Raw genomic sequence first — 22208 nt, forward strand, 5'->3', positions numbered from 1 at the left:
AATACTTTAGCTACTGACAGTACCCAAGGTAACACATAGAGATGACTGAGAGACTTTAAAGCCATACCTAGAGATGTTTCATTTGTACTGTACACAGCAAATTCTCAGAAGACATAGACACATAAGTAATACTTTAAAAAGCTTTTTTTTTTTAAAAAAGGTAATGATGCTATATGATTAATTTGGCATTGTGGTTTAATATTCACCTTCTGCACTTCGTCTTTTCTCCTTCACATGTTCTTGAGCTGCACAGATAATCTGCCTGACCACTTCAAGAGAAGCCAGTTGAATGGAAGGTGATTCTCGAGTCAAAATTACTCGATGTAGTACATTCAACAACTCAATACCCAAGTCCTATGACCGAAAACAGGTGAGACCATTTTGAAAATTATATACTTGAAAAATCATAAAGTGTTAGGGCAATAAAGTTAAGTAACACTTGCTCCACTTTAAACCATCTCCAGGTTGATTTCTGTCCAATCTTGTAGGAGATGGCACTATGACAAAAGATCATTTTCACACAGGTCCTAAACTGAGATAACAAACAAGGAAATAACACGGCTCAAAGTATACAAGGACTGCCAGATTCGAGAGAAAAGATTCCCAGAAATATATTAAAGTTTTCTAAACTTACAAATGGTGGCAAAAATGATATTAACAGTGTGTAAGTTATTAAGCATAGAATGAGTATCACTCAAAAGAAAATACACTAGAAGAATACTACTTAACTTTCCCCCTGTTCTATTGGTCACTCTTGTGGCTTTCTTTCATCTTCCAAAATAAGTGCAAAACAGTCATTATAATACTTGTTTTAACATACAGAATTAACAAGCACAAAAAGTTTAAAACTTATCCATGTGCAATTCAAGTCAGGCAGAAGCCTGATTTATACTTTAAACCTAATAAATGATAGTGGTAATAAATAACAGTCTATACAGAGAGGAAATTATACCATTTATTTTTCTTAAAATCCAAAAGTCAATTTAATATACAATTCAATATACTGGTAATACCGGCTTCCCTGCGGGCTCAGTGGTCAAGAACCTGCCTGCCAGTACCGGAGTTGCAGGTTCAGTCCCCGGGTCAGGAAGATCCCCTAGAGAAGGAAATGGCAACCCACTCCAGTATTCTTGTCTGGGAAATTCCATGAACAGGGGGCTGCGGTGGGCTACAATCCTTGGGGTCACAAAGAGCCAGACACAACTTAGCGAATAAGTATTCACGCATATGGTAATACATGATGCTGAGGGTGCCTGCCCAATGCACTGCTGCTCTTGGGAAGGCAGTTAAAGGAAGTGCTGTACATTGTGCACTGATCCTTCAAATCACGGTCCCACCTGGATCTGGTATTAGTGTCTGACTCCCCCCCACAGGCTAGTCAGTTGTCTCTTAAAAAGACCTTGATGGAGTAATGAGCCGAGAGGAACACTACACACCTCACAGCGAACAGCATGAAGCAAGAGGATTCTCTCTTGGGGAAGTGGGGCATAAGATACAGATGCATATGAGGGGCAGACTGCAGCGAAGCGGCAAGAGACAAGCATAGCACAAGACAGAACCTTCCCGGCACTGCAGAAAGTGCGCCTGAAGAGCTGCGACACAGTGTGCTGGCGGCAGCAAACCTAAGTGCGGCAGAAGCACAGACAGAAAGCGGCAGACCGGCGGGACCGCTCCCGAGTCAGCACGGTGCTGACGGCGCGTCGGTTCGGAGCTCAGCTACGCAGTGTTTCAGTTTCCTTTTTACTTCTCCGTGTTCACCCGCTGCTCACTACAGTAACCTGAACACATTTCTCTTGCTGTGCCTTGGAATCTACAGAAGCCTGACAAGCAACAAGAAATCACCTGATCACTGCCAATTTTAGATCTTGGCCAAGGAACATCAAGAAGGGCCTGTAACGCGTGTAAACAGGCAGTAATGCTTTCCATGGTTGCATCTGAACGTAAGGAACACAGAAACTTCACACTGATTCCTGTAGAAAGTAGAGAAGGAGAACAGGGCTTCTTTAGAGTCTTGGTTTCTGATGGTAAAGAATTTTCTATTTTGATAAGATATATAAATAAACTTAGCAAAGAAGCAATGCAAATAAATCACCATGAATTTAAGAGTAAACAATTAAGTGATAAGGCAATCTCTTAAACAGTTTTTATCAACATGTACACAAATAATAATCTCAACTAGGCTTGTACACTACTACAAAAATTACAATAAAACTGTGCCAGAACATGTAGATTTCACAATTTTATTCTGACTAAAATTTATTGAGTGATTACCATGTATCAGGCATTGTACTTTAACTATATCATTTCACTCTCACAGTATCTCAGGAAATAGGTACTATTATTACCACTCCTTTTGAGCACATAAAGCTTAAATAGTTTGCTAAATGTTACAATGAGGCACACCAAGAATTTGAACTAAGGTAATTAAACTGCACAGCTTATGCCCTGCCAGTCTTTATGACATAAAAATTTTTTTAAAAGCTCTCAAGGCAAACAGAAACAAAATTTTAATATACCCAAGGATATAGCAAGTCTGATCATGTTTGGCTTCAGAAGGAATAACAGAAGCTCTATGAATCAGAAACCTTATTAGTTAATTACTGACCTTTATAAACCTCACATTTCAGTTAGTAACTTATTTATAGGTAATCTAACAGGTTGCTTCCTCAGAACAAGATAAGTTTGGAAAACATTTAATCTAGAAACTCACTGTATCTAGAAAGATACCTCATTTTAAAAATGAAGTTCTAAGCCAAAAAATGGTTATACTTCATAAATTTAAAAATCTCATTTATCTTTGACCTTAAATATTGATGCAGTTCTGGACCTGTGAATACACCTTCTTGAACCTTGTAATTCTTGAGAATGGGGAGGGAGGGGTAGATGACTCAGTATACTGTTATTGCCTAATAAAGAATGAAGTTAACAGCCACAAGAGCTGATAGGTAAGAAAGCACAATCCAAGAAAAACTCTGTATGGTTGGCAGCAGGTAAAAAGTGTTTTACTGACCTAAAATAAGATGGAATCTCTCAGTGTAGACATCCTCAGGGGACTTTACTGTAGGTCCAGAGGATGAGCCCTGGCACATGGAAGTTGGTGTCACAGGCCTTGAGAGATTAGGAGCTCCCTCATCTGGGTCAGCAACGACAAAGCCTGTGCTTGTAAGCCACAGCGCTGTGGCATGCAAGATAAGCGCCCAGGAGTTGTAATAATGCAGTTTTGCATTTTCACTAGTCTCTGCTGTGTAGAAAGCACCACCTACAAAAAAGGGAAAGCAAACAGTTTCAGGAGGAATAAACGAAGAGTTATGTTCACACTCCATTTTCCCTTTTATCTGTTACAAGAGATATACCGTTTCCAGCCTGTACCCTACTCTTCAAGGCAACTGCTTGTTGACTTTTATCATCACAGATTAGTTTTGCCCATTTTTGGACTTCACAGAAATGGAAAAATACACAGTATGCAACTGTTTGTGACTCAGTTTTTACTTAACAATGTTTTTAGAGATGGATCACCCATGCTGCTATATTATCAATATTTTATTATCAGACTTTATTTCTCCTGAGCATACAACTGTTGGTCACAGTGCTGACGTATCCTTAAAACTTCATAAGAAATTTGTAGGCTAACTCTTTTTCTTTTTAATCATAAAATATTTTTAAACAAATATGTGATGTGCGTGTGTGTGTTTAGAATGCAAAAGGTTCATACAATCTGAAGAGAAACCACGGTATGTGTGCGTGCATGCTCAGTTACTCAGTTGTGTCTGACTCTTTGTGACCCCCATGGACTGTAGCCCACCAGGCTCCTCTGTCCACAGAATTCTCCAGGTAAGAATACTGGAGTAGGTTGCCGTCTCTTCCAAGGGATCTTCCTGACCCAGGGATCAAACCCCTGTCTCCTGCATTGGCAGGGGGATTCTTTACCACATAGCCACCTGGGAAGCCCAGAGTATGTATATGCATGTATAAAACAAATGCTGATACTCACCTACCTCTAAGATTAACATTTTGCCATTCTTAAATCTCTTTCTTAAAAAACAAACAAAACCACTAAAACTTTATATACCACTAATTCTTGCCCCTCTTTCTATAACCACTTTCCTCAAGTCACTGTGAATCAGTCTCAGGTCTTAAACTTTCACACTAGACGTTTGTATTCATAAATAATAGATGCTGTTATTTAGTGTGAGTTTACTTTAAAGGCCTCATATTATGTGTATCCTTTTCAAACTTGCTTTCCCCCTGAACACTATAGAGATTTACATATGTTGATTCATGTGTCATTCATTTTTGTTGATAAAAATTTTTTCAGTAAATCAACCTATTTCCATTTTTAATGCTATTAAAAGGTACAAAGTCCAATAAATACTCTGCATATCTTTGTGTATAATTCCAATTAAAATTCTAATAGAACTTCGCAAGCTGGCCCTAAAATTCACAGCAAGGAGTGAAAAAAATAATAGCTGTTTTGGAATAACATAAAGAGTAAAAGCAGCTGCCAAATATCCAATCCACAAAATGTGATATTAATAACAGAGTATAAAATTAGATTCCCTTGGGGGAATATATGTATAAAAAAGAGTGGATATATGTATATGTAAACTGATTCACTGTGCTATACAGCAGAAACTAACACAATGCTGTAAAGCAACTATATTCCAATAAAAACAAACAAAATTAGACCCCATCTTCATTCTACACACAAAAAATAAATTCCAGCAGGACTAAAATCTAAAATGTAAATAGCAGAAGTGTAAAGCTTATATATCTTTGTGGTCTTAATTTTAAAAAAGTATCAGGCATTACAGAGGAAACATAAACCATAAAAAACTGATTATATTAATTTTAAAAAGGTAAAAGAGCCAAGACACAGGCTAAGAGAGGATACCTTCCAGATATGGAACCACAAAGGAAGAGTATTAAACATATGTAAGGATTAACAAGTCAGTAAGAAAATGACAAATATGAAGTAGAAAATGGGCAAAGATGATGACTGGGTGATTTATGGGAAAAGAAACTTAAACAGCCCATAAACTGATGAAAAAAGACTTTCAATCAACGAAATAAACCAATGAAATTCTTTAAACTCATCACATTGGGAAAAACAATTAAGTATGGTAACATATAATGGACGGAAGATGTAGATAAACAGAGGCATGTTGTTGATCATATACCCTGCTATAATCACGCTGGAGAACGATTCGGCCATTCTCTTGAGAGTTAAGAAGAGCGTGCCTCATGACTGAACAAGTCAACTGCAGGGTCTCTACCCTGAAGCAACTCTGCCATGACTATTCTATGCATGAAAATTATTCTTGAAAGAATGTTTCAAATAAACATTACCTGTTAGTGGACAAATTTTGAAAATGCATGTTATTGACTGTCATTCTAGGAATTACAGTAAGTATTTCACCCCCTTACCTTCAACAGGAAGCTGAGAGGCAAATTCTGAAGGCAAAGTTAGGAGAGCAAAATCCTGAAGTGCAGCTAGCCAGAGCCTACTCAATGTGCCGAGGTCTGCGTGGACTAACTCAAGCAGCCCGTCTGGTGAAATCGACCCGTTCCCAACGCTCTCTTCTGAACAGGCAGGAGTCTTCAAAGATTGCCTGTGGTTTTTATGCCTTTCTACAGCAATTATGTAGACCTGTATAAAGGTTACTTTATAAATAGGAAAATCTTAGACCCACAGGTGCTACAATATTTTTATCTTGCAGATTTACCTTGAACCTGCCTCCTGGACTTGAAATGCACATGATACCAAGAAGGTACACATGTGCAACCACATTCAAAACTGGGGTAGAAAGATCCAAAAGCATTCTCTTCGCCGAGATATGTTAAGGACAATAAACACTTGACAAGTATGCTGCCACACTGCAGTTTACAACCATGACAGCTGTAACTAAATGATCCTGGCACCCTTTTCCACTAAGCCTGGCTATGGCCTTGTAATCCATTTCAATATATGGCTACAGGCAGCCATCTCTGAAATTAAATAAGATGAAATACTGAATATTTTCTTTCAATGTTACCACTAAATGACTTACAAAACATTTACCTATATAGACTATAGACAAGGACTACAGAATGCTAAGTATTCAACATCATACATAATGTGTACTATCTCTTTATCCATAGCTCTGAAATCCAAAAGCTCTGTAAAATGTAATTTTGTGGGCAACAATCTGGTGACAAAACACAAAAAAATTTATGTGAGGCTATTTATACAGTGTGACTATTCAAACATTTTCACATATTATAAATTGTTTGATTACAGATTTTATGGTATTATCCCAAACATCCTGGAGGGATACATGAAATATGCATCCAAATTTTAAATCCCAATTTATCTGGCTCTAAGGATTTCAAATAATTATGGACCTCAATTACATGGAGCTTGTTGGCTAGTCATTATTTCCACTAAGGAGAGAACAGGAAAAAGTAATGGCTTAAGCAAGAGTACAAAGATTCAAATGATTATAAAAAACATTATAAAACAGTAAATTTATAAAATAGGTTACAGAAATTACAGAATATCTGTTTGCTCTACTAAAAGCATATGTTTAAGCCATTTAGAGTTCATTGTTAAAGATCATTAAATCCAACTTAAGTCTAGGCAGAACTACTTTCTAACTGAAATTTGTCAATACTAAGTAATGACAAAAACAGAAACTCAACAATCTTCTGATTTTAATTAGCCCTACTGAAGAAAACCCTTTCTCACATATTGGCTGCAACACTCAGTTGCAATCTGAGACTACATATATTTCTAACTAAAGTGATACATAAACCAAGACTGGCCAAATCTGATAATTGTTGAAGCTAGATAATGGGTTTATATGAGTTCATTACAGTATTCTATTTACTTCTGTATACATGTAAATGTTTCTATCATAAATTTAAAAAATTATATGGCTTTCTTACTGATTAGAAAAATAAATAAAGAACAAATAAGTACTTCCCTCTAAGATTTTTTTATCCTTAGGAAATAAATGACTTACTTAACATTCAAAAGTCATTTTATGAAAGAAAGAGCTCTAAGAAATATTAAAGCATGTGTTATAGTTGATGGAATATATGAGCAAACCCACATTTCCAATTCAAATTCCAATTTCAAATTCAGGTTTCAATAAAAGTTGATTTCCATTGGCTATGATAAAGTCTCTTATGACTGCCCCCTGCTTAAAACAGCAGATAAGACAACAAGAGGGTACTTTAGAATCCTTGGCCAAAATATCAATTAGTATATAAATATATCTCATGTTGAAAGTCTTCTGTTAACCTTAAACACAGACTTACTTGTGTTTTAAATAGCTAATTTCAGTTTATGGCCTAAGATGTTTATTAACAACTTCCAAAATTCTAGTCATAAACGGAGACGTACTAACCTCTGCCCAGGCTTTTAGCACAGCTAAGATCTCCATGGTAGAAGCACTTTCATTATATAAGTGACTAAGAGCTTCTTTTCCAACCTGAATTTTTGTTAATGATGCAACAAGCAGCTGATGAACTCTTCGGATGTCGTTAAGATCACTTACAACTCCACTTGCTATCCAGGCACTGCAAACCTAGTTTTTTAAGAAAATCAAAGATTATATTTAAAAACTATAAACACCCCCCTTGGGAGTTCAGCAGAGTTCACCCATATCTCAGGAATCTGGTCACTTAAATCATCTTGCTATCAAGAAACCCAATGGGATGCTGCTGATAATGATAGTCAAAGCCAGCATTTCAAAAGAGAATGAGACAGGGTGCTCAGGGCTGGAGCACTGGGATGACCCTGAGGGATGGGATGGGGAGGGAGGTGGGAAGGGGGTTCAGGATGGGGAACACATGTACACCCATGGCTGATTCATGTCAATGTATGGCAAAAACCACTACAATATTATAAAGTAATTAGCGCCCAATTAAAATAAATAAATTTTTTTAAAAAATCAAAAGAATGAAATCATAAGGTTGAAGAAAGGAAGCTGTGCTAGTAAGTAAATAAAGAGTTTTAGATGTTATTAACATAGAGAAAATAAGCCATGAAAGGCACCACTTGCATAATTGTCTGGATTGACATTTGAATTATATCTCCAATCTTAATTATTTCATCTTACTATTTTAAAATCAGGGGTTAATTGCACCTCAGTAAAGATTTTTATTCTTTTGAAGATATTTTTAACTTTTAAAATAAAACATCATTAATAATCCTCCAGTGCAAAAAATTTACTCAGTTATCAGGGGCCATCTATAAAGGTTTTCCTGATTGTCACGATATTTCATGAAAATTTATTTTTCCTTTACCGTCTACTTATTTAGTTCACATTTCCTTTCACAAAAGATTTCAAGTGGCTTATAGCAAGAACACATATAATAAAATGATAAATTAGACTCAGTACAACAGTTAACAAAATTCTACGAATACTGAAGGTACTCAAACACTTCCTAAATACAACTGAATTTGAAAAGTTGAAAAAAATGAGTAAAAAATCAGTTTTTGCCATTTTGTTTATAATTAATTTAATTCATAACAGTTCTGCTTTTATTTTAGACCATTCAGGGCTGGATACTGAATGCTTGACAACACCATCAAGAAAAGCAACTATTTAAAACTGTATACCATGTGGCTCTTAGATATATGAAAAAATGCTCAATCTCACTTGGCATACAAATCTTTTTACTCCATCGCAAAAATCTAAGTTTGACAGTTCACACAGCTGCTGAGAAAACAGGCACTTGCATACAGTGCTGGTAGAGTTTAAAGTGGCTAACTCTTGTAAGATGCTCTTTAACCCAACAATTCAGTTTTAGGGAATTTAGCTCCCATACATGCTTGGACCCAGTGAAATGAAGAAGGTCTTTAACTGCAGCACTGTCTGTAAGAGCGAAAGACAAAAAAGAGCCCTCGTATTTCCATCACTAGAGAACTGGTGACGTACCCATACACTGGCTTACTATGCAGTTACAAGAAAGAAGTTCTGTAAATTTAAAAGGTGAAGAAAAGGGGCAGCTGAGATCAATGGCTGGGTGGACAACTGTAGCATCGAACCTTGGCATTAAATAATATCTGGAGAGCTGCTCCCTAAAGGAGGGCTTACTATTTACCTGACATGCTTTGGCAGTGACGTCAGGTGGCGTCTCGGAGGTGAAGGCTGGTCTGAGTGCTGCTCCTACCTGGCAAGAAAGGATATGCTCATTCAAGCATCAATAAGATAGCACAAACTCTTTTCTCTTTTTAATGTTATTTTAAAATTATCCCTTTATAATAGGTATTATAAACACTTTTTGGTTTTGCCAGCCCAGGGTATCTTTCCCTGTTTTGGGGTAAGAGCATCTCAATTCTCCTTTGGGGAACTTTCTCTCTCGCCAACTCTCAGCCCATGTGGCTGCTATGGAGCTAACAGTACTGTCTGGCTCCAGAGACCCACACTGGTATAATGAAAGCTCTCCTGTAGATGTTTGCTGGAAGTACTTGGAAAGAAGTGCTGTCTTTAAAAGACTCTATATGCTAAGAGAGCCATTTTGATACCACTCGGAGAGGGCAAATTAGAAAAAAGAGCCGGTGCAGGAGAAAGCAGAGCCAACTAAGATTCCCCAAAACAATCTTCCTTTTCTGCTTAAGTGAGTGGTAATTTTATTTCTATCATTTGTAATTTTAAGAGGAGTAAAAATATAACAGAGCTCCCCTTAAGCTGGAATATAGTATTTAGACTAATATGTAATTGTATGTAACTCCCATCCCTTCCTTTTCTCTTTCCCTAAACATACACTGACATTACCTGTTGGGAAGATGTGATGGAGCCTGATACCAACTGGTGAATTGCTCTGGATTCCCTAATTGCCAGTCAACAGAAGTTGCCTCTGAATCATGAGAGATATCCTTGCATGACTGCTGAAGGACTACATGTGATGTGTGTGATGTAACATGATAATTTTGTTACCTTCCTTGTTCCTCCTAGGTTGCTCAATGCACCAGTCAAACAAACACCAGTTAAAAAGATTACAGAACCAGTAAAAGAATCTTGAATGCTTTTCTAAGTTCAGGGGAAATAAAGGAGGTTATATCTAGACTAGGAGTAGTAACCTGAAGATGAAACATAGCCTAAATGGAATGTTAGTAATGTTAATAATTTGGTGTTATCTTAAGGTTATTTGGATATTCTGTAAAGAATTTCATTATCAAAGCCCTTTATTCCCGATAAATTACCAAGAAGGTTTTAATTACGCGACTTAACTTTTAGCATTATAAAAGACCTGTTTCATGAATTATTTTGCTTTTACTTGAAGATTTCTTCTTCAAACATATACTGATTAGACTGGTGATATATTAACAGATACACACATTTATGTATTAAGAGGTGACATGCCAATTAGTTTCACAGACTTCTAACCTGGTTGTTTAATAATAAGATTCTCTAACACAAAGTGCTTACATTGGCTTGATACTGTTCCAGAATCACATGACCTGGAAACTCTGGTTCTGGAATCGTTGCAAATCGCCGAATAACCACTAGCAGTGTTTCAAGGCCAGAGAGACGGAGCTGGTCACTGTGGTCTGTGGCGGCCATAAAGGCCATGCGGATTAAGTCAGCAAGATGCAGCACCAGAAAGTCACCTACGAGATTAAAACAGAAAATCTTACCAAGAAAAGGAATATGCTGGAGCTAAGAGTTATGCTAAGTGCTCATTCTTCCTCCTCCTAATTTCATAAGCTAGACTTTCAAGTACATTTACAGTTTTACTGTTTGTTACAGACCTTAAACCTAGATTTACTGCACCAGTGCAAATACTCAGACACAAACAACTATCCCAAATCAAATACTAATACAGCTTTGAAAAAACTAAAGGCAGAATCAGCATCCTTTAAAAGAATGCTAATAGTATTTTCAATAAAAATTTTGTTCAGACTTTCTGGTAAAAGTACATTAGAAGGTACTTAGGAAACTTTGGGCTTTGATGAATTATGCATTAATCATTCTCTTCATGTCAGGTTGAAGCTAAAAGATAATATTCCTTTAAAGATTTTTTATGTGGTTCTTTATATGAACTATGAGCTTCCCTGTTGGCTCAGATGGTAAAGAATCTGCCTGCAATACAGGAGACCTAGGTTTGATCCCTGGGTCAGGAAGATTCTCTGGAGAAGGGACTGGCAGCCCACTCCAGTATTCTTGCCTGGGAAATCCCATGGACAGAGGAGCTTGGTGGGCTGCAGTCCATGGTGTCACAAAGAGTTGGACATGACTGAACGACTAACGCTTTCACTTTCGTATGGACTACATTACCTTACTTTTGCATGTGCTGCCACACACACAAAAGATGGGGGCATAACAAAAATATTTCTAGCTATAAAATTATAAATGAGAATTCCTTTCCTGCCTACAACATATTACTTGGTATAATAATTCTACCTGGGAGAGACATAAAACAATCATTTAATAGTGTTCCAACAATAAAATGTTTACAGGTACAACAAACCTTTACCTAAAAAAACTTTGAGACTAATTCAAAGAAGTATACTAGTTACAGGTCATACTGAAGAAACCAGCTCATCTTAGTAAGTGCCAATTATAATTTTAATCAAAAGCAAAGGAGTCAGTAAGCACACTAATTTTATACCTATCAGTATTAGTGTTCATCACAAATAAGAGACTCAATTTCCAAAACATACTAAGAGCTCATACAACTAAACAACAAAAAGACAAACACCACTATCAAAGAACGGGCAGAAGACCTAAACAGACACCTCTCCAAACTATATATACATACGACCAACAGGCACAGGAAAAGATGCTCAACATTGCTGATTCTTAGAGAAACACAAATCTACACTGAGGTACCACTTCATACCAGTCAGAATGGCCATCATTAAAAAGCCTACAAATATTAATACAACTGTTGGAGAGGGTATGGAGAAAAGGAATGTACAATGTTGGCAAGAATATAAATAGGTACAGCCGCTACGTAAAACAATACAGAAGTTCCTTAAAAACCTAACAGAGCTGCCATATCATCCAGCAATCCTATTGCTGGGCAGATATCTAGAGAAAACCATAAATTGAAGATAACCCGGAGATACATGCACCCCTATTTTGATAGCACTATTTACAACAGCCAAGACATGTAAACAACTAAAATGTCCACTGACGGATGAATGGATAAAGGTGTGGTATACACACACAGGCGAGTATCACTCAGCCATCAAAAAGGATGAAATAATGCCATTTGCAGCATCATGGAACCTAAAATATGATACAAATCAACCCATCTACACAACAAAAACAGACTCACTGAAATACAGGACAGACTTGGTTGCCAAGGGGAGTGGAAGTAGAGGGGAAAAGAAATAGGAGTTTGAGATTAACAGAGGCAAACTATTACACATGGAATGGATAAACTGGACAGCACAGGGAACTACACTGAGTGCCCTGTGGTAAACCATAATGGAAAAGAAAATGAAAAAGTATGTAAATATATAAATGTGTGTATAACTGAGTCACTTTGCTGTACAGAAGAAATTAACACAACACTGTAAATCCAACACTTTAATAAAATTAAGCAAATGAAAGACAACCAAGAGACTCAATACGTGCTTGCTTGAAAAATAAATTAAAATAGAAACACCTAATTCATAAGTCTCAGGTGGGGAATAGCAACATCTTGCCTTGTGATTCTTTTGTTGGGTAAAGAGTATTTATGAGGCATTGAAATATGAGCATTGTGTCTGAATATACGTGTTTAAGTGAATTAAACCATAATCAACATGTATTTAGGTAGAAATAATAAAACTGAACAATAAAAGGTCAAACTGGTCTCACAGGTAGGTTTACTTTACATTGAGATAGACCCAGATGTTTTCAAGGTAATATCCATGGAACCAAAATAACCTATGAGCAAAATAGCTATATTTTGCTATATTTAATAGTTCTATAAAAATAAAACTTAAGAAAATAAAATTTGGGAATGTACATACTACCTTCCAAGAACGTGACCATTCTCTATAAACTTAATGTATCACATTATGTCCACGAAACAAAAGTGAATGCTGATTTAAGAAGTTCAATCATTAAGAATGTATTTGGACATTAGAAATGTACTACAGGCACACAGCGCCTCTATGTGTATCATTTGGTCTTGTCATTATTAAGCCGCTTACTTCTCGAGTCCTTCTTTTTCATTTCCTGTGCTAAAGCAACATCAAAATGTGCGCTGTGTGCATTCTCACACTGGTTGATTATCCTGCAGACACATTCAGCAGCGAAGACTCTGGTGGCCCATCGGGGATTGGTGAAAGGGTGAGGTCTGCCATCGTTTCTGCTGGTCAGAACTGAAGCGTCATCCCCTTTATCTCCTTCCTCTTCTTGCATTGTATCCACACACGTTACAGTTGCAAAATCTTTTATCAAGGGAGAATACACAGTTTCAGTTGGAAGATACACTTATAAAGGGACACAAATGGCCTTAAGTACAGATCATAATTACTGTTCATCAATCATACATCTTTTAACAATGTAACATAATCATGTCTAATGACTACTGATAACAGGGGTTACCTCCAGAAACGCTAAAAAAACTATTCTTAAAAAATGATGAAGCCATTAAATTATTTAAAGTGAAAACTTGAACATGATACTAGAATAATTATCAGTCTGCTGTATGCAGATGGATATACTCAAGGAAGCACAGCATTCTGTGGTAGGGAGTAGGTGGACAGAACTAGATATGTTAACACTGGGTCCCTGAATGAATTTAAGAAGGTTCCTGAATCCACAAAAAAGTCCAAAAAATACTTTCCTCAGGATAGACTCACTGGTATCTTTACAATCGCAAATTATCCAGATGACTAGAGCCAGTAAGTCAGGAATTATTTTCCCTTAATATTATACTAATTGCTAACTTATTAACTATTTAACTCAACTTAAAATGCAAGTTGTAACATAAACTAACTTGTTTATCTTAAATCTTTTATGTCAACATCTTTTGAGTGTGATATAACAGATAGCAAAGATGTTACAAAGTTAAGGCAAACCCGTTTCAGAACATCCAATGGAGACTGAAATGTATGTTTTTCTAATAAGAAGGGACAGAGGTAAACTACAAAGGATAAAAAGAATAAACAGTGAAGTAAATTGAGTATTAAGTTTACAGAGTGACTATAAAATTTTAAAGAAGATAGGTTACCTATCTATGCACTTGTAGTTCTTCTTTTAAAGAAGTCCTTTTAAGTTCTTAAGTAGTGGGGACAGAAGAAAACATCAAGAAAGGAAAACATGTACAATGTAATGGTGGAAAGAGCAAGTATAAGTAACTGAAAGACAGGAGTACCAACAAGAATAAAGGTGGACAGAGAAGAATACTAAAAACAAAAAAGCCAGAAATTTTATAGTACCTTTCTTCCTTTGAGACCAGAGCTACATTAAGTTATAAGGCTTAAGTAACTGAGTTGAGAGCTACTGAAATATAATGAAAAGTTCGATGTTAAAGTCATGCAGGCTAAGGCTTGAATATGTGTGTGTCTTTGGGAAAATTACTTATCCTTTGCAAGCCTTGTTTTCCCTTATGTAAAATGGAATAAACTGCCTACTCCTAAGATGGTTAAAAGAGTAAATGATACATAATATGTATAGTATTTGGAATAGAAATGGTTTCTATCTTCTTTCTTTCTCACTGTCTCTCTTAGTCCAAAGATACAAATTTTAAAGACTAACACAATTATAAGAGAGAAAAAAAGTAAGCTTTAAGTACTGGACTTAAACGCTAGCATTAGAATCTTCATTTAAAGAAAAGCAACAGTTTTACCCCAAATATCCAAATTAATAAATTAGCACTAGCAGACAATTTTATGTAATGCTTTTACTTTCAGTTTTATTATGTTGGCTGGTAATCGCCAGTACTTACCAGCTGATGCAGCGAGTACATCTTTACAAAGCTTTAACCAAAAGGAGAGTTTATCCACTGCCATAGATGTGAGCATATGATTTAAAGTCTCTTTGATATCATGGCATAATTTCTGATCTGTCTCTTTGTCAAGTAAGGTCAGTAAGGCCCCTTCAAGGCCCACTTCTCTGATGTTAGCATCTGACAAGAAGAAAATCGATGATCTAAGTAATACAGAAAACAAAACTGCCATATGAGAAGCACACACATTCAGTGGTTATTCAAAATATTCCATGCAAATACATTCTAAAGAACTGGTCCACATAGGGCACCCTCAGTCTACTGAGGTCTGTTTCAGTTCACAACTAAAGTTTGATTATTATTCACAACACTGCAAAGTTATTTTTTATACAATGTCATTAAAAGATAAATCTTTGAGTTTACTAATATGTTTTCCTTATCAGGTAAACATTTTAACCCAATTAGCATGCAATACTTCTAAAAATTTATACAGTGTTTCTTGGAATGATTACTTTATCTTCTCTTTAAAGTAAATTCAAATAATCATAATTAAGCATTACTTATTCTGGTATAAAGGCTTTAAATTTATTAACATGAGAGTAAAACTCAGAAAACAACTATTAAATGGAGAAGAGTATTTAATTACTACAACTAAGCTACAGTGGATCTAAGAATACTATTGAATTAATATAAATTACTACACAATATTCTCACTGCAAAGTGATACATCATCTCAAAAAAGAAATATAAGCCTTGATCTAGTATCTATTTCCTCTAACTCTGGAAACATAAAAAGAACATTTTCTTATGAGGATTTAACTTATTTGGCAATTATGAAAGCATTTAGTTTCTAAAGATTATGCTACTGTTAAACTATTTAAAAGAAGAGTTATCTTTTAAAGATCAGAAGGAGGTGGCAGGAATGTTTCTGATTATGGGTCTAAAAGTTAGAACAGCTCAATGTAACATATGAGTCATGATTGGATCCTAAATTTGGGGGTGGGGTGTGGGGGTGAGGGGGGGAAAGGAATTTATAAAGGACATTTTTGTTTAATATACAGGAAATTTATGTGAGGACTACATATTCTATGAAAATAATAAATGTTGATTTTACTAGGTTTGGAAATAATGTGTAATCAAGTAGGAGCATGTCCTTCTTGAAAGATGCAGATAAGTATTTACAGGTAAAGAGTCATGATGTCTGCAACCTGCTTTCAGATGGTTTGGCAAGAGGTTTATGTGTGTATATATACTGAGAGATACACAAAGTCAGTGTTACAAAGATACTAAGTAGGTGAGTCTATGTGTTCACTTGCATATTTCTTCCTACTTTTCCATGGTTTGAAAAATAATAAAAATTTTAATAAGGAATGATATAATGAATCCTTTACTATCTTACCCACATAACTTATTCAATACTTATGTACCAGCATATTAACATAATAAATCCTAAAGCAACAAATACAGTTTCAGCAGTTAATATAAGTTAAAGGTCACTGTGGGGAGAACACCATACATGGTTAGAAGATTACAATTTCTCTGGTTAAGTGACCACAGAATAATCTGCAAACAAGTTCTTCAACCTATTTGATGACTAGCATACAAGTTCAGCCCCACTCCAGTACTCTTGCCTGGAAAATCCCATGGGCGTAGGAGCCTGGTAGGCTGCAGTCCATGGGGTCGCTAAGAGTCGGACACGACTGAGCGACTTCACTTTCACTTTTATGCAATGGAGAAGGAAATGGCAACCCACTCCAGTGTTCTTGCCTGGAGAGTCCCAGGGACAGGGGAGCCTGGTGGGCTGCCGTCTATGGGGTCGCACAGAGTCGGACACAACTGAAGCGACTTAGCAGTAGCATACAAGTTCAGCAATGCTGACACAGTAAGTCAGAGCCAAGGTTTTAATATAATAATAAAACTAAGTTAAAGAGCACAGAATAACAGTAAAACACATTATGGATCTGAGAGCTTTAGATATTGGAAAGCTCTGTAAAGTCTGAGACTTTCTATAAATGTGATAGCACTTTCAATTCAGTTCAGTTCAGTCGCTCGGTCGTATCTGACTCTTTGCGACCCCATGAACCGCAGCATACCAGGCCTCCCTGTCCATCACCAACTCCCGAAGTTTACCAAAACTCATGTTCATTGAGTTGGTGATGCCATCCAACCATCTCATCCTCTGTTGTCCCCTTCTCCTCCCATCTTCAATCTTTCCCAAAATCAGGGTCTTTTCAAATGAGTCAGCTCTCTGCATCAGGTGGCCAAAGGATTGGAGTTTCAGCTTCAGCATCAGTCCTTTCAACAAACACCCAGGACTGATCTTTAGGATGGACTAGTTGGATCTCCTTGCAGTCCAAGGGACTCTCAAGAGTCTTCTCCAACACCACAGTTCAAAAGCATCAATTCTTTGGCGCTCAGCTTTCTTTATAGTCCAACTCTCACATCTATACATGACTACTGGAAAAGCCATAGCCTTGACTAGATGGACCTCTTTTGACAAAGTAATGTCTCTGCTTTTGAATATGCTGTCTAGGTTGGTCATAACTTTCCTTCCAAGGAGCAAGCGTCTTTTAATTTCATGGCTGCAATCACCATCTGCAGTGATTTTGGAGCCCAAAAAAATAAAGTCTGACCTGTTTCCCCATCTATTTGCCATGAAGTGATGGGACCGGATGCCATGATCTTACTTTACTGAATGTTGAGCTTTAAGCCAACTTTTTCACTCTCCGCTTTCACTTTCATCAAAAGGCTCTTTAGTTCTTCTTCACTTTCTGCCATAAGGGTGGTATCATCTGCCTATCCGAGGTTCTTGATATTTCTCCCAGCAATCTTGATTCCAGCCTGTGCTGCTTCCAGCCCAGCATTTCTCATGATGTACTCTGCACAGAAGTTCAATAAGCAGGGTGACAATATACAACCTTGACGTACTCCTCTTTCTATTTGGAACAAGTCTGTTGTTGCATGTCTAGTTCTAACTGTTGCTTCCTGACCTGCATATAGGTTTCTCAAGAGGCATGTCAGGTGGTCTGGTATTCCCATCTCTTTCAGAATTTTCCAGTTTATTGTGATCCACACAGTCAAAGGCTTTGACATAGTCAAAAAAGCAGAAATAGATGTGTTTCTGGAACTCTCTTGCTTTTTCCATGATCCAGAGGAAGTTGGTAATTTAATCTCTGGTTCCTCTGCCGTTTCTAAAACCAGCTTGAACATCTGGAAGTTCACAGTTCATGTATTGCTGAAGCCTGGCTTGGAGAATTTTCAGCATGACTTTACTATACTAGCGTGAGAGATGAGTGGAATTGTGTGGTAGTTTGAGCATTCTTTGGCATTGCCTTTCTTTGGGACTGGAATGAAAACTGACCTTTTCCAGTCCTGTGGCCACTGCTGAGTTTTCCAAATTTGCTGGCATATAGAGTGCAGCACTTTCACAGCATCATCTTTTAGGATTCGAAATAGCTCAACTGGAATTCCATCACCTCCACTAGCTTTGTTCGTAGTGCTACTTTCTAAGGCCTACTTGATTTCACATTTCAGGATTTCTGGCTCTAGGTGAGTGATCACACCATTGTGATTACCTAGGTCATGAAGATCTTATTTGTATAGTTCTGTGTATTCTTGCCACCTCTTCTTAATATCTTCTGCTTCTGTTAGGTCCATACCATTTCTGTCTTTTATTGAGTACTTTGGAAACTATATATTTTAAAAGTGTAAGACATTATCATTTCTATTTTTGTAGTCTGAATTTATATACATGTTTGTGTTAGTTATATAATTTTAAAATGAAGAGATACACGTAAAACCTTCCTGGCTAAGAAATCTTTTAATTCAGCTCTAAAACACAGAAGGGGCAAAGAAATCCTTTAATTTGAAGCAGATTCATCTATGAGAAATTTTACTCAATTAGATTTGAGGGGAAGAAAGGCACATATGATAAATGACTTCAGGCCTAAATGCAATTTCAATCCATTGTAAAAAAAACTCGTTCAAAACCAATAGCTCTCAAACGTCAGAACATATTACCATTACTGGAGAATAAGTAACAGATCACTGGGCTCTACTCCCCCATTTCTGGCTTAGACTTGGGATGGGGCCCAAGAATTTGCATTTCTAACAAATTCCCAGGTGAGCTGGATGTTGCTGCTGTTGGGAGCCTGTTTGAAAACCACTGCTTTAAACCAGTAAAATCACTGGTTGGAATGACAACTGTTTAGCAACCGCCGCTTGTAGCACGTTTAAGGTATTATATACTAACTTTTAAATTTCCCTTTAAAAACTCATGTTTATAGAGAAGCTTTAGGATTAAAATAATCATCTGAGCTGGAGATAATATTTATAAAGAGAATTACCCAGAGTCAGTTCTTCTCTGCTGTTCTTAGCAAGCATAACAGCGTGCTCTGAAACTTCAGCTGCTTCTCTCTGAACAAGCTGACGTAAACAAGCCAGCACCGCTCGTCTCAGTAACAAATAGGGACTACAGAGATTCACCTGAAAAATACCATTTGGGAAGTAAAGGAACCGAAATTCTTGGTGACATTCAAAAAGTTTAACAGATTACTCACTGGACCCCTCCTGATTTATTAGATATACAGAGATTTCTTCAACTATCTTAGCACGTATTTTTTACTAAATAACTTAGAAATAGCTTAAGGAGTAATACATGTACTTATTATGCAATATTCATAAACAAACCCAAGCAAAAGTCTCTTGACAATGTTAGAAGACATAAAATGTATATGAGTAAAACAGTTGTAAGAGACAAAGGGATACCACTGATAAAGAATTTACTTGCAGCTTGTATATACTATTGTATATACAAGTGCTCATGGAACCATATACTGTTATGTTCTATGTGGAACTATATACTATTATGTGTCCATGGAACTATATACTATTATGTTTTATGAATCTCCAAGTATAAGTTTATATAAATCTGTATGAGCACTGAAGCACAGTGATTAAAACTGAGGCTCTAGAGTCAGACTGTCTCAGTTCGAGTCCTATATCCATGACTTGCTAGCTATGTGACCATGGGCAAATTATTTAAATTCTCTGTGCCTCAGTTTCCTCCTTTGTTATATGAAAATAACACTACCCCTCTCTCACAGGGCTGCCTTAGAGTCAACACAAAGAAACATGCAAAGGTGCTTAGCACAGTACCTGGCAAATAGTAAGTATGCTCAATTAAACGTTAGCTATTAGTAATGCAGCCTCTATCAATAGTTTATGCAGATGCCATAGAGAGTAAGTAAATGCATTTTCAAATAAAGGCAGAAAGAGTCTTAACTCAGAAAACATATTCACCAAAAGTGCTCTCTAGAGACATTACAGATAGCAAATTTTATACTTGCATATCTACTTATATGTGGATATACATATATGTACACAGATATCTAAATCTCTTCGTGATATAGAGTATTTCTGCTTGAATGACAGACTCAATACATATTCTTTTCACTGAGAATATTTAAACAACATAAATCTCAATAAGCTGCATCTACTGAGGGTAAATGGTAATACAAATGGTGATATACCTTAAATGACTAATTAAAACAAGTCAAAGGTGATTTCATAAGTAGAATAAAGCCAAAAGATTTTAAAATTTATTTCATTCCAACTATGAAAACAAAGACCAGTTTGGTGTGGCTTATGACAATAAATGTCTTCAACAGTGATTTTCCAAGCAGCATTTGAGAAATAATGGCATAATTCTTACAAGGCCTTTAGATCTGGCTTATGTGGGAAAGGCATGACTGAGGCAGGTGCGTTTGCCAAAAAGAGCAGAGGCAGACTTCTGAGAAAAGAGAAGGCAGTGGCAGGGGGTTCTGGCACATGACCTATGCAAAGAGGGCTAAACCCTTAATTTTATCATGAGCTAAAAGACAAAGTTTGTAAATATATTATCAGTGAAATACATGGATGAGGTCTGCTTTATAAATATGTTCTATTATACCCTCAAGTACATGTCATGGACAGAGGAAAGACAGGCATGTCATTCACAAAGTCTCAAAGTTATGTCATTCTAGTCATGTTTAAGAACTCTGCTGTTAGAAACTGGTACACAGGCTAACAGAGAACTTTAAATGTATAAAGATTAAGTTTATTCATGCCCCAGATTAAGGCTGTATATAACAACAATAGCAAAGAAGCACTCTAAAGACAATTTTAAAGAAAAGTTAATGAATCTACTAGCTATATTAACTGGAGCATATACAAGCATATAATACAAGGCAGGTGCAGCATTTATTCAGGCTGGTCATACAATCTTTTAGAAAAAGCATGCTCAAAAGTACTCTACTTCTTCAGTAGAAAAAATATTAAAGACTGTCACACAAAACAAAATGGGACGCTTAATATCTCCATGTCATTCTCCAGCATTTATATTGGGAAGAAGAACAGGGTGGGTTAAGGCAAACAATCAAGCAAGCAAAATACAGAAATTAAAATCAATCTATATGTTCAATTCCTTTCTGAAATGAATATATTAAATCAAAATGATGCAAAATTAAATGCAAAGAGTGAGTGCACCAGCTGGAGAAGGTTAGGGAGGATTTGTTTACATTGGTATTAAATAAACACCAGGTAACATGCTACACGCACTGGACTTTGCATTAATGGTTAGCTTAAACAGAGAGATGCAGAGGAAACAAGAACATCTACAACCAAAAGGGCGGGGGGGGGGGGGCACACAGAAATAGCACTGCAAACCTCAAATAAAGTTTGGAATCGAGGGTCAGGGACCTACCAACACAGAATTATCCAACAAGATCTCCTGCACAAAAACAAATGACAGGCTGGTCATGACAAAAACCAAAAGATACACACCAGGATGACTCTGACAACAGTCAGCTAAGCATTAAAATACACATGTTGATAGAGCTATCATTCACATTGGCTTAGCTTCAGCTTTAAAAATATGCCATAAATCCTTCATTTTCCAACTTAAAACATGAGTTGAGCTAAGATTTTAAAAACAGTCAACTCAAGATATAAAGATATACAAAAATACAGTAATTTCAAAATGCACATTTGTGTAATTAGGTTTTCCTTTGGAATCTTTCATCAAGCCTTAGCAATAAACCAGATCAAGTAGACATGAGTGTGAAAGGAGTGATCTGGATTACCTTCACATGAACAGGTGTCCCATAAGAGACACAGTTAATCATTTACCTCATCACAAGTTATCGATTTTTTTACTCTTGGAAGCCAAGTTTTAAAACTGTGAGTAGTCAGAATTTCAAGTGTAGCTAAGACCAAGTTCAGAATGGAAGTTAAATAGCATGCAGTTAGAAGAAAATCCTCTATAGCAAGATTCTTTCCTAATGATTAAA

General features: G+C 36.5%; 1 protein-coding gene across 1 annotated transcript in view; it reads right to left on the reverse strand.

The window, feature by feature from the left end:
• Nucleotides 1-22208, reverse strand: part of HEATR5A (HEAT repeat containing 5A) — an 81509-nt gene that overhangs the window by 12002 nt on the left and 47299 nt on the right. Inside the window, exons 21-30 of the mRNA XM_068991102.1 lie at nt 19227-19365; nt 14881-15060; nt 13139-13378; nt 10419-10600; nt 9091-9159; nt 7389-7568; nt 5425-5647; nt 3011-3259; nt 1843-1970; nt 207-354 (exon numbers count right to left, since the gene is read on the reverse strand). Of these exons, the coding sequence (XP_068847203.1) occupies nt 207-354; nt 1843-1970; nt 3011-3259; nt 5425-5647; nt 7389-7568; nt 9091-9159; nt 10419-10600; nt 13139-13378; nt 14881-15060; nt 19227-19365 (1738 nt within the window). The remainder of the gene's footprint in view (nt 1-206; nt 355-1842; nt 1971-3010; nt 3260-5424; nt 5648-7388; nt 7569-9090; nt 9160-10418; nt 10601-13138; nt 13379-14880; nt 15061-19226; nt 19366-22208) is intronic.

The sequence above is a fragment of the Capricornis sumatraensis genome, chromosome 19, assembly GCF_032405125.1.
Source record: "Capricornis sumatraensis isolate serow.1 chromosome 19, serow.2, whole genome shotgun sequence".
In the NCBI taxonomy this organism is placed as follows: Eukaryota; Metazoa; Chordata; class Mammalia; order Artiodactyla; family Bovidae; genus Capricornis; species Capricornis sumatraensis.